The sequence below is a fragment of the Carassius auratus genome, unplaced genomic scaffold (assembly GCF_003368295.1).
Source record: "Carassius auratus strain Wakin unplaced genomic scaffold, ASM336829v1 scaf_tig00214794, whole genome shotgun sequence".
Lineage (NCBI taxonomy): Eukaryota > Metazoa > Chordata > Actinopteri > Cypriniformes > Cyprinidae > Carassius > Carassius auratus.
The window spans coordinates 76311-90115 of record NW_020527807.1 but is presented as its reverse complement, the minus strand read 5'-3'; the positions used below and the strand labels follow the sequence as shown (position 1 = coordinate 90115).

At 39.1% G+C, this 13805-nt stretch overlaps 1 protein-coding gene across 1 annotated transcript in view; it reads right to left on the bottom strand.

Annotated features, from left to right (window-relative positions):
• The window catches only part of mboat1 (membrane bound O-acyltransferase domain containing 1), a gene marked incomplete at its 5' end in the record, with an annotated part of 123308 nt that overhangs the window by 84985 nt on the left and 24518 nt on the right, over positions 1-13805 (bottom strand). Inside the window, 2 exons of the mRNA XM_026258780.1 lie at positions 1283-1475; positions 1704-1896. Coding sequence (XP_026114565.1) covers positions 1283-1475; positions 1704-1896 — 386 coding nt within the window. The remainder of the gene's footprint in view (positions 1-1282; positions 1476-1703; positions 1897-13805) is intronic.

Sequence of the window (13805 nt, the reverse complement as noted above, 5' to 3'; positions counted from 1 at the left end):
TTGAATTGAATTGAACTTTTGGGACAATTTATGCCATTGAGATGGATATTCATAAAGGTATTAATTATTAGTAAACATTAATAAACATTTGCAAATGATGAATAGCTAACACTTTAAATTGGGTACTGCAACAACATGAACAAATAATAAATAGATTATTTGATAAGTTGTGTAAACAGAGGTCTACACAACCAACAAAGACCAGCAAATGAAGATCAAATTAATTGAAAGTTTACTTACATTTGTAAGCATTTGAATTTACTTTGAATTTTAAACATCAACTTATGATCTGTTAAGCATTGTTAATGGTTTATAAAGGAAATTTATTATAAAGTGTTATCTTTCTAAAAAATTAATTTATCATACAAGCAGAAAGATTTCATGACAAACATTTAACAAACATTTGAAGACAACTACATTAATTCAAGGCACACATTTTCATTATGTAGAACTCTTTAAGCAAGTCTTTCTTTTAACCTCACTAAACAAATGTGCATGTGCCATGTAAACCAGCAAAAGATAAAGTAGGGAATGTGTGGGCCTAGTAGAAAATGTATATCTAAGTGTCACGGTGTCTGGTCTGTTTCCCCTGCGTGTCCACTAGTGGTCTCACTTCCCCATAGGCACTACATTTCCCATATAGCTTTGTCCCTTCATCACAGTTAGTTGCACACTTGTTATTGCACTCAGCTGTCTCCACTTCCTTCGTTATCCTGTCTATATAAACCGGTCTGTTTTCTGTCTGTGTCATGGAGTCCTTATTTTCCGTCACCCAGTTTCCTCGCGGTCCCTTGTGTTCTCTAGTTTCTAGTTTCCTGTTTGTTTTGTTTCGTTTCCTGACTGATTTCATGGTTTTGACCCCCTGCTTGTTTTGGATATTTATTTTTTTGATACCCATTAAGCACATTGCTCTTGGATCTCTCATCTCCAGTGTCCTATTGTTACACTAAGTTGGTTATTAGCCTACTCTTAACAGATGGCTGGTTTGGTTTTTGTGGAAAGGAGACATGGATGTTTGATTTACGATCACTGCTTATTCCATTAATTTGTATTTCATATCGTACATGGTTTAAATCATTGACATTTAACAATACACAAATAGTAGAATGTGTGTGTAGTATTTTAGTTTATATTATTGCCAAGCTTTGATTTCTGAGAGGCAACAGCAACGGGATTGTTTGATTTTTGTTCATTTCATTGTTAAAGTTTACATTCATGCACTTCACACACTCACAGTGTCCCACACTCACACTCAGACATTTTCTGTTCCCCATCTGCTTACCGAGGGTCCATGCGAAGTAGAACTTGGGTCTGGCTGCTTGGACAGAAATTAAGGCATAGGCCAATCTTGTAATGAAAGAGGCCTCGCTGATGAATTGTGGATCCACATTGTATGTTATGGGGAATGCTTTTGTGATGATGAAGAACCAGAGCAGACAGCACGCGCACACAAGAAGCTTATTAATCACAGCCCTCTGTACAAGAACAGCAGGAATTAATCTCAGTGGACAAAACTGTTACTCAGTTTTCTTGGGAAATTTGCAAGATAACTTGGTGCTGTAGTTCAACTCTAATTGACAGAAACATTAAAAGTATATATAACTATAGCCGAACAAATAAATTAGAATTAATATAATTAAGAAATTATAAATAAATAAGATTATTTATAAAGCAATGCTTAGATTAATAAGTTTTTTTCTCACCACAGGCGATGGTTCAGGCACTTTATCCCAGCCATTCTGCTGAGAGCTGATGTCTTTCACTCTTTTCAGCCTGTGCTGGACATGCTGGCCCTCTATAAACTCTATGTAGTCTTTATAGATACTGCAGGGTCCCACCAAGACACTCAGAAAATTAATATTATAGCTTAGGTACTCCAACAGTGATGGCTTAGAGCTGTAAACAAAGAAAACAGATTGATCAGTAGTAATGAAATAAGACATGAAATAAGATTCTGCTTCTACAAAAACTAATCACTGTTTTTGAAGAATTATTTAAGGACTGTTTTTGAACTGGTACCGGTGATTTTGTATCTGGACTGGTGTGCTGGTAAGAACACATAAGACTCAGTTGAACTAAAGTTTGGAGTTTACTGTTGATTTGTTTGAGTGGTAACAGTGAGTGGTTTTCTAGGCATCAACTCGCTCACATAAATCCACTAAAGGAGAGATTAATACTGCATAGGAGCATTCAGAGTTTGTCTCTTGCTGACTACGAGTCACTGACTAACGCCATTTAATAAACTGTGCTCTGTTTGGATGAATCCTTTGGGATATTGCTGCCCCCAAATATGCTATGCAAATGCATATTTGCACTTTATAGACGGGGGTTAAAACAGGCTCCTCTTGGTCTGCGAATGCAGGAAGGCGGATCAGGTGGGTAGGTCTTGTCCTCAACCTGAATCTCTGCAACTCTGATATGGCCATCAGAACCTGGGAATGTCTTCACAACTTTGTGTACTAACTATAATGCCCGTAGTAGTTGTGGATCAATGAGCATTACAATGGTTCTGGTAAAAAGGTCACCGGCATCTCTGTACCACTTTTGTTGTGAGTCTGTAGTGTAGGCAGGTAGTGACAGATGAAACTTAACCAGAACTGATAAGCTTAAACTTTACTCTGCCTCCATTTTGGTCTGTCCATAAGTTCTATAGCAAAATAAACCACAAAGGGTAGTGAGCTAGCTGCCCCCCCCCATGAGCAGATAATTTGGGGTAACGGGGTCAAGGTCAACTACATAACTAGAAATGTAACCAAGTGGCTCTCTAATAAGTATTCCCTCCACTTCAATGAGCACAGTTTGAAGTACTTCCTCTGTTACAAATTGGGAGCTGACTGTGACGCAAAGGGCAGTCTTAACAGACTTAATTTCTCTTTCCTACATACCTCCAAAATCTTAAATTTTCTGTTTAGCTAAATATAGCTTGATCTAGGGAGTGATCGAAGGTTTCTTGTAACTCTCTTTGTCCTCCATGGGAATTAGTGTCATGATCAGAATACAACTCAGATGATGTGCCGCAATGAGATACAAATCTCCTTAAGGCCATCAGAAAGGAATCAGTATCAATGGATGTAAGGAGGTGTAGGTGAATTTTATGTATTGTGAGAGACTTAAAAGTTATCCCCCTTTTCACATTGTCTGCCAATCTTGACTTGGAATGGTCCATACTGTAAAATGGATGTTTGAGTAGTCTGAGTCGAGCTGGTGGTAGATCTGCCATTTTGGGAATAACTGGTTGCTTTCTCCGTATTTGATAGTATTTGGACAATTGCTGTTGTTTGTGGATATCTTCCCTTCTTCTCAGGTCCTGGATGGCAGAGTTTACTATCATAGTTTTGGATCAGTAACTTGATAACCCAGTGATGTGGGATCAAGGACTACAAGGTGTATAACTGACAACTCTAGTCCTTCAGCTTGACATAAACGGCCACCAACTTGAGACACCGGCATCTCTGAACCACTTGTTGTGAGTGTGTAGTGTAGGCAGGTAGTTACGGTTGGTGGCTACTTCAATCAGTGGCCACCAACGTTGCAGTAAATGAAGAGGTATCATATTGATCACAAGTGCAGTATGAAGTACATCAAGGCTCAGTAACTTAGTAAGGGCCATTACTTTTCACGCTTTACATGTTACTCTTAGGAGATATCATCAGGAAGCACTATGTTAGCTTTCACTGTTATGCTGATGATACTCAGCTCTTTATTTCTTCGAGGCCCGGAGAAACATACCAATTTGAAAAACGTACGCAATGCATAGTAAATATAAAAACCTGGATGAGGAGTAATTTCTTACTGCTAAATTCTGAAAAAAAGAGGTATTAATTATAGGACCTAAATACTCTGCATGTACTAACCTAGAACGCTGTCTGAGACTTGATTTCTGCTCTGTCAATTTTTCATCATCAGTTAGGAACCAATGTGTACTATTTGACAGCAATATTTCCTTTAAAAGCCACATTTCTAGCATTTGTAAAACTGAATTTTTCCATTTCAAAAATATATCTATATTACGACCTATGCTGTCAATGTCATGATTCTGCCCTTGTGTCCTTGAATTTTCTCTAGTCTTGAGGCAGGATCATGACAGGCCAGTGTTTTGTGTGCAAGCACATGGCCTTGTCTTTGGGCCATGTGCTTTGTGTTGTCTCGTTTCCTTGCCCCGCCCCCTTGTTATTGTAGTTTTGTCATTATTGCTTTACCTGTGTCACCTGTTATGTCATCATTAGTCTCCCTATTTCTATCCCCTTGTGTTCACTGTCTAGTGCGGTTCATTGTTACACTTAGAAGAGATGTTGTGAGACCTGTGATTGTTTTTCTGTAGTAAGAGTTCTTGTGAGAAGAGTCTTTTGTTAATTGTTTGGTCCTAGTCTTGTTAAGTTATTTGTCTTTGCCCTAGTGGTTGTTTTCCCCCTTGTGGGTTTTGTTTTCCCCTTTTTCAATAATAAACCCTGTTGTGTAGTGCATCCTGTTTGCGCCTGAGTTCACCCCTAACCTCCATGTGACAGTCAAATGCAGAAATGCATGCATTCATTGGGTGGTTGTGCTGCACACTTAATAAACAAACTCCAGCTAGTCCAAAATGCAACAGCTAAAGTTCTTACTAGAACCAGGAAGTATAACCATATTATATTGCATACACTCGTTGCTGTATACATACCTCCCAGCTCCAGCAACAGGAGTGAGGCACAAATTGACTGTACTAGCATATCAGTGAGCAGCAGACAGCCCAACCTGATGCTTTTCTCATCTTAGCTGGGGATTTCAACCACGCAGACTTAAAGCGAGTGTTCTCAAAAATACACCAACACATTTCCGTCACGAGGTAACAACACTCTGGACTTTGCTTACACCATCCAGAGAGGACGTTACAAGTGTCCATCCTGCTTCAATGACTACCGTCCAGTTCCACATGCTCCTATTCTCACAAAGTGCTTTGTTACGGCTAGTCATTCACTATATCAAGTCTGCCCCCCATTTATGGAATCCATTTCACCAGCAAAGCCCTAAGCATTGCAGTTGATCCCACACATCTGACACACAGCTTCTACTGTCTGCTGCCATCAGGGAGGAGACTGCGACGTCTCCAGGCCAGGACCAGCAGACTGAAGGACAGTTCATCCATCAGGCTCTCAGGAAGCTGAATTGACTCCCGAACTTGCCCCCCCACCTCTTTTCCCCGAGGCACCACTGAAGTCTGAACCCTCTCCCCTCTTTTAAACACTCACCTCTTTATCCTGGCTTACACATAACACACTAACACATTTCTAATATTTTGAATCCATTAAAGGATTTTTAGGCTGCATTAATTAGGAAAACCGGAACCGGGAACACTTCCCAAAACACACAATTTACCTGCTACTTAGTTAGAAGAATGGCATTTACACTAAAATTTGTCTGTTTCTCTCTTATTCCAAGGTCACCATAGCCACCAGATCCGGTATCCAGATCAAATGGTCACTGCAGGCACCTGGAGCCAGTACGTATCCAGCCCAGATGCTAAACCATTCAGGGCTTTATTAGTAAGCAAGATTTTAAAATCTCTATGATGTTTGATAGGGAGCCAGTGCAATGTTGACAGAACTGGGCTAATATAGTCATACTTCCTGGTTCTAGTAAGAAGTCTAGCTGCTGCATTATGGAATAGCTGGAGTTTTTCTATTTTTAATAAGCGTGCAGAACAACCACCCAATAAAACATTACAATAATTGAATCTTGAGGTCATGAACGCATTAATTATTGTTTCTGCATTTGACATTCAGAGCATAAATCGTAATTTAGATACATTTTTTTTTTCAGATGGGAAAATGCAGTTTTACAAATGCTAGAAATGTGACTTTTTTCTACCAAATAGCACACCTAGGTTCTTAACTATTGACAGAGCAGCCATCAAGTCTAAGACAGCGTTCTAGGTTATTATATGAGTAGTGTTTAGGTCCTATAATTAACACCTCTTAGCAGTATGAAATTACTCCTCATCCAAGTTTTTATATTGACTATGCATTCAATACATTTTTCTAATTGGTATGTTTCTCCGGGCTGCGAAGAAATATAGATCTGAGTATCATCAGCATAACAGTGAAAGCTAACAATGTGCTTCCTGATGATATCTCTCAAGGCTAACATGTGTGAAAAGTAACGGCCCTAGTACTGAGCCTTGAGGTACTCCACACTGCACTAGTGATCGATATGATACCTCTCTATTCACTGCAATGAATTGATGGCGATCATATAAGTATGCTTTGAACCATGCTAATGCACTTCCATTAATGACAACAAAGTTTTCTAGTCTATTCAAGAGAATGTTGCCCTGGTGGCCTGTTATGCCTGAAGCCCACCCTCTGAGAAATACTGAAAATATTTGTATAAATTCTAGGAATACCTCCCCCTTTACCTTTTGGATGCGGCTCATGTTTAAAAAATTAATATGGGGGGAAGACTCATGCAAAATAATGTAATCATCTTGTTTTAGCCAGGTTTCTTTCAAACACATCTAGGTTATGTTCAGTAATCATCAATTTACAAAAAAGTGCTTTCGTAGAAAGGGACCTGATATTTAATAATCCAAGCTTTATTATTTGTTTATTCGTATTACATCTGTTTTTTTATCTTGATATCTAGATGAAAGAGTCTCTATGTGTTGAGAATTGACTGATTTCTGTGGCGTGAGGCAGACGGTCGGTTTAGCCAGTCTTTCTGCTTCCTGACCTGGGCCCCAGTTAGTCAAGTGCAAAGTCTAAGACTATGTTCCATATTTCTAGAGAGAAGAGCGGCACCACCCCAGGAGGGATGAAGACCATCTCTTTTGAACAGGTCAGGTCTGCCACAAAAACTGTTATTCTGCGGGCACCACTTAGACATTCAGTCATTGAGTGATGACAATCTGCTATTTATCTGATCACCACTGTAAGCAGGGAGAATACTAGAGCATATTACAGTTAATGTTACCTTTAGTGATCTCCGACTGGTAAAGTTGAACATCATTAGTGCCGGCATGAATAACAATCTTACTGAATACTTATGTTTAGCATTAGCAAGCACTTTTAAATTTACCAAGATGTCAGGTGCTCTGGCTCCCGGTAAACAGTGGACTATGGTGGCTGGTGTCTGTATTTTTAATGTTCCGTACAATAGAATCGCCAGTAACTAGAGCACTTTCATCAGGTTTCTCAGTGGGTGCATCACTGTGTGGAGAGAACCTGTTTAATGTTTTCATCGTAATGGAAAAGCGGTGTTTTGAGCTGCAACTATGCCACCTCACAGTCACCCAGTTGCCCTGCTGCAGATGCACTGTAACCGGAACCGAACAATGTACAGGATTCCCTAAACTAGACGCATCCAAAGACGTATCTACAATCCTTTCATATTCTTACTGCCCTCAATTAAAGTTTTGATGCGTGTCTCTAATTCTGTGATCTTCTCTGTCAGACTATTTCCCTGCATTTATCACATGGGAATCCGTCGTTGCCAACAGAGAGAGCTAAACTGTACATGTGGCAAGCGGTAGCACTTGCCATTCATAAATGACTGGTGGTTTAAATCTGTCAAAGTCTCTCAATATAAAGATGCCTTTCGACTGAGACACCCCTCGCTGCAGATTGTAGCGCAGTGACGTCACGTATGTACGTATGTGTTTACCGCGCATGCGCTTGTAATTTGCATTGCGTGATGACGTTAGTTGTTTTCGCGTCGTGCGCGCATTAAAACGATGTGCATATTTTACAGTAAACTCTAATAAAATATTAATGTATTGAAGAACATTAAGGTGTAAAAAAGGACGGAAAAAACAACCATGTTTCATCTGAGGTAAAATTACACGGAATTAAAGTTTATAATATCTGTGTAGTATCTTACAATATTAACATTCTGTTGCACTTCACTTCAATGTGTATATTGTAATATTGCACTTTAATGGCACCTTATATTTCTTATTGAGCTAGTCAAAATTACAACAGATAAAGTACAGTCAATCAATCAATCAATCACCTTTATTTATATAGTGCTTTAAACAAAATACATTGCGTCAAAGCACTGAACAACATTCATTTCTAGGTGCTGATCCACCATCTGGTCTGGATACGTACTGGATCCGGGTGTCTGCAGTGACCCTCTGATCTGGATACAGACTGGATCTGGTGGCCACGGTGACCTCAGAACAAGAGAGAAACAGACACATATTAGCATAGATGCCATTCTTCTAATGATGTAACAAGTACATAGGGTGTTATGTGAAGTGTTTCCGGTTCCGGTTTACCTAATTAATGCAGCCTAAAAATCCTTTAACGGATTTGGATATTAAAAGCATATTAGTATGTTATGTGTATGCCAGGTTAAAGAGATGGGTCTTTAATCTAGATTTAAACTGCAAGAGTGTGTCTGCCTCCCGAACAATGTTAGGTAGGTTATTCCAGAGTTTAGGCGCCAAATAGGAAAAGGATCTGCCACCCGCAGTTGATTTTGATATTCTAGGTATTATCAAATTGCCTGAGTTTTGAGAACGTAGCGGACGTAGAGGAGTATAATGTAAAAGGAGCTCATTCAAATACTGAGGTGCCAAACCATTCAGGGCTTTATAAGTAATAAGCAATATTTTAAAATCTATACAATGTTTGATAGGGAGCCAGTGCAGTGTGGACAGGACCGGGCTAATATGGTCATACTTCCTGGTTCTAGTAAGAACTCTTGCTGCTGCATTTTGGACTAGCTGTGATTTGTTTACTAAGCGTGCAGAACAACCACCCAATAAAGCATTACAATAGTCTAACCTTGAAGTCATAAATGCATGGATTAACATTTCTGCATTTGACATTGAGAGCATAGGCCGTAATTTAGATATATTTTTGAGATGGAAAAATGCAGTTTTACAAATGCTAGAAACGTGGCTTTCTAAGGAAAGATTGCGATCAAGTAGCACACCTAGGTTCCTAACTGATGACGAAGAATTGACAGAGCAACCATCAAGTCTTAGACAGTGTTCTAGGTTATTACAAGCAGAGTTTTTAGGCACTATAATTAACACCTCTGTTTTTTCTGAATTTAGCAGTAAGAAATTAATCGTCATCCAATTTTTTATATCGACTATGCATTCTATTAGTTTTTCAAATTGGTGTGTTTCACCGGGCTGCGAGGAAATATAGAGCTGAGTATCATCAGCATAACAGTGAAAGCTAACACCATGTTTCCTGATGATATCTCCCAAGGGTAACATATAAAGCGTGAAGAGTAGCGGCCCTAGTACTGAGCCTTTAGGTACTCCATACTGCAGTTGTAATCGATATGATACATCTTCATTCACTGCTACGAACTGATGGCGGTCATATACAGTTTTGTTCAAAATAATAGCAGTACAATGTGACTAACCAGAATAATCAAGGTTTTTAGTATATTTTTTATTGCTACGTGGCAAACAAGTTACCAGTAGGTTCAGTAGATTGTCAGAAAACAAACAAGACCCAGCATTCATGATATGCACGCTCTTAAGGCTGTGCAATTGGGCAATTAGTTGAAAGGGGTGTGTTCAAAAAAATAGCATTGTCTACCTTTGACTGTACAAACTCAAAACTATTTTGTACAAACATTTTTTTTTTCTGGGATTTAGCAATCCTGTGAATCACTAAACTAATATTTAGTTGTATGACCACAGTTTTTTAAAACTGCTTGACATCTGGGTGGCATGGAGTCAACCAACTTGTGGCACCTCTCAGCTGTTATTCCACTCCATGATTCTTTAACAACATTCCACAATTCATTCACATTTCTTGGTTTTGCTTCAGAAACAGCATTTTTGATATCACCCCACAAGTTCTCAATTGGATTAAGGTCTGGAGATTGGGCTGGCCACTCCATAACATTAATTTTGTTGGTTTGGAACCAAGACTTTGCCCGTTTACTAGTGTGTTTTGGGTCATTGTCTTGTTGAAACAACCATTTCAAGGGCATGTCCTCTTCAGCATAGGGCAACATGACCTCTTCAAGTATTTTAACATATGCAAACTGATCCATGATCCCTGGTATGTGATAAATAGGCCCAACACCATAGTAGGAGAAACATGCCCATATCATGATGCTTGCACCTCCATGCTTCACTGTGTACTGTGGCTTGAATTCAGAGTTTGGGGGTCGTCTCACAAACTGCCTGTGGCCCTTGGACCCAAAAAGAACAATTTTACTCTCATCAGTCCACAAAAATGTTCCTCCATTTCTCTTTAGGCCAGTTGATGTGTTCTTTGGCAAATTGTAACCTCTTCTGCACATGCCTTTTTTTTAACAGAGGGACTTTGCGGGGGATTCTTGAAAATAGATTAGCTTCACACAGACGTCTTCTAACTGTCACAGTACTTACAGGTAACTCCAGACTGTCTTTGATCATCCTGGAGGTGATCATTGGCTGAGCCTTTGCCATTCTGGTTATTCTTCTATCCATTTTGATGGTTGTCTTCCGTTTTCTTCCACGTCTCTCTGGTTTTGCTCTCCATTTTAAGGCATTGGAGATCATTTTAGCTGAACAGCCTATCATTTTTTGCACCTCTTTATAGGTTTTCCCCTCTCTAATCAACTTTTTAATCAAAGTACGCTGTTCTTCTGAACAATGTCTTGAACGACCCATTTTCCTCAGCTTTCAAATGCATGTTCAACAAGTGTTGGCTTCATCCTTAAATAGGGGCCACCTGATTCACACCTGTTTCTTCACAAAATTGATGACCTCAGTGATTGAATGCCACACTGCTATTTTTTTGAACACACCCCTTTCAACTAATTCAACTAATTGCCCAATTGCACAGCCTTAAGAGCGTGCATATCATGAATGCTGGGTCTCATTTGTTTTCTGAGAATCTACTGAACCTACTGGTAACTTGTTTGCCACGTAGCAATAAAAAAATATACGAAAAACCTTGATTATTCTGGTTAGTCATATTGTACTTCTATTATTTTGAACAATACTGTAAGTACGATTTAAACCATGCTAATGCACTTCCACTGATGCCAACAAAGTGTTCAAGTCTATGCAAAAGAATGCTGTGGTCAATTGTGTCAAACGCAGCACTAAGATCCAATAAAACTAATAGAGAGATACACCCACGATCAGATGATAAGAGCAGATCATTTGTAACTCTAAGGAGAGCAGTCTCAGTACTATGATACGGTCTAAATCCTGACTGGAAATCCTCACATATACCATTTTTCTCTAAGAAGGAATATAATTGTGAGGATACCACCTTTTCTAGTATCTTGCACAGAAAAGGGAGATTCGAGATTGGTCTATAATTAACAAGTTCTTTGGGGTCAAGTTGTGTTTTTTTTATGAGAGGCTTAATAACAGCCAGTTTGAAGGTTTTGGGGACATATCCTAATGACAATGAGGAATTAATAATAGTCAGAAAAGGACCTATGATTTCTGGAAAGACCTCTTTTAGGAGCTTAGATGGTATAGGGTCTAACATACATGTTGTTGTTTAGATGATTTAACAAGTTTATACAATTCTTCCTCTCCTATAGTAGAGAATGAGTGGAACTGTTCCTCAGGGGGTCTATAGTGCACTGTCTGATGTGATACTGTAGCTGACGGCTGAATGTTTGCAATTTTATCTCTAATAGTATCGATTTTAGAAGTAAAGTAGTTCACAAAGTCATTATTGTTGTGGTGTTGGGAAATGCCACTTGTTGAGGCTTTATTTTTCGTTAATTTAGCCACTGTATTGAATAAATACCTGGGGTTATGTTTGTTTTCTTCTAAAAGAGAAGAAAAGTAATCATATCTAGCAGTTTTTAATGCTTTTCTGTAGGATATGCTACTTTCCCACCAAGCAATACGAAATACCTCTAGTTTTGTTTTCCTCCAGCTGCGCTCCATTTTTCGGCCTGCTCTCTTTAGGGTGCGAGTATGCTCATTATACCATGGTGTCAAACTGTTTTCCTTAACCTTCCTTAAGCGTAAAGGAGCAACTTTATTTAAAGTGCTAGAAAAGAGAGAGTCCATAGTTTCTGTTACATCATCAAGTTTTTCTGAGGTTTTGGATATGCCAAGGAATTTGGATACATCAGGAAGATAACTTAAAAAGCAGTCTTTTGTGGTAGAATTGATGGTTCTTCGATACTTGTAACAAGAAGTAGAATTTACAATTTTGTCTATATGAAATTTGCACAAAACTAAATAATGATCTGAGATATCATCACTTGGCTAAAAAATTTCAACACTATCAACATCAATTCCATGTGACAGTATTAAATCTAGAGTATGATTTCGACAATGAGTAGGTCCTGAAACATGTTGTCTAACACCAGTAGAGTTCAGAATGTCTATAAATGCTGATCCCGATGCATCTTTTTCATTATCGACATGGATATTAAAATCACCAACTATTAAAACTTTATCTGCAGCCAGAACTCAGAACTCGAATGTAAAATCACCAAACTCTTTAATAAAGTCTGTATGGTGCCCTGGTGGCCTGTATACAGTAGCCAGTACAAACATAACAGGGGATTTATCATTAACATTGGTTTCTATGGATAATGTTATATGAAGCACCATTACTTCAAACGAGTTATACTTGAAGCCTGCCCTCTGAGAAATCCTGAAAACGTTGTTATAAATTGAAGCAACTCCTCCACTTTGCCTTTTAGATGCGGCTCATGTTTATAACAGTAATCTTGGGGAGTGGACTCATTTAAAATAATGTAATCATCAGGTTTTAGCCAAGTTTCTGTCAAACAGAGCACATCTATATTATGATCAGTTATCATATTATTTACAAAAAGTGTTTTCGTAGAAATGGATCTGATATTCAATAAGCCAAGCTTTATCATTTGTTTATCCATATTGCATTTGTTTTTTTATTTGTTGAACCTCAATTAAATTATTAACCTTAACTTGGTTTGGACGTTTTTTGTATTTTCTAGTTCGGGGAACAGACACAGTCTCTATAGTGTGATATCTAGGTGAAAGAGTCTCTATGTGCTGAGAATTAACTGACCTCTGTGACGGGAGGCAGCTAGCAGACGGTCGGTTTAGCCAGTCTGTCTGCTTCCTGACCTGGGCCCCAGTTAGTCAAGTATAAACACTTAGACTATTTGCCATATTTCTAGAGAGAAGAGTGGCGCCACCCCAGGAGGGATGAAGACCATCTCTTTTAAACAGGTCAGGTCTGCCCCAAAAGCTCGTCCAATTGTCTGTGAAACCTATGTTATTCTGTGGGCACCACTTAGACATCCAGCCATTGAGTGATGACAATCTGCTATGCATCTCGTCACCACGGTAAGCAGGGAGGGGACCAGAGCATATTACAGTGTCTGACATCGTGCTTGCAAGTTCACACACCTCTTTAAAGTTATTTTTAGTGATCTCCGACTGGCGAAGTCGAACATCATTAGCGCTGGCAAGAATAACAATCTTACTGTATTTACGTTTAGCATTAGCCAGCACTTTTAAATTTGCCAAGTTGTCAGGCGCTCTGGCTCCCGGTAAACATTTGACTATGGTGGCTGGTGTCTCTATATTCACGTTCCGTACAATAGAATCACCAATAACTAGAGCACTTTCATCAGGTTTCTCAGTGGGTGCATCACTGAGTGGGGAGAACCTGTTTAATGTTTTGATCGGAACAGAAGAGCGGTGTTTTGACCCACGACTACGCTGCCTCACCGTCACCCAGTTGCCCTGCTGCAGGGGCTCTGTTGCCGGAACCGGACAATGTACCGGAATCCCTGAGCTAGACGCATCCAAAGCCGTATCTAGAGCCCTAACATTCTTACTGTCCTCAATTAAAGTTTGGATGCGTGTCTCTAATTCTGAATCTTCTCTGTCAGCCTAA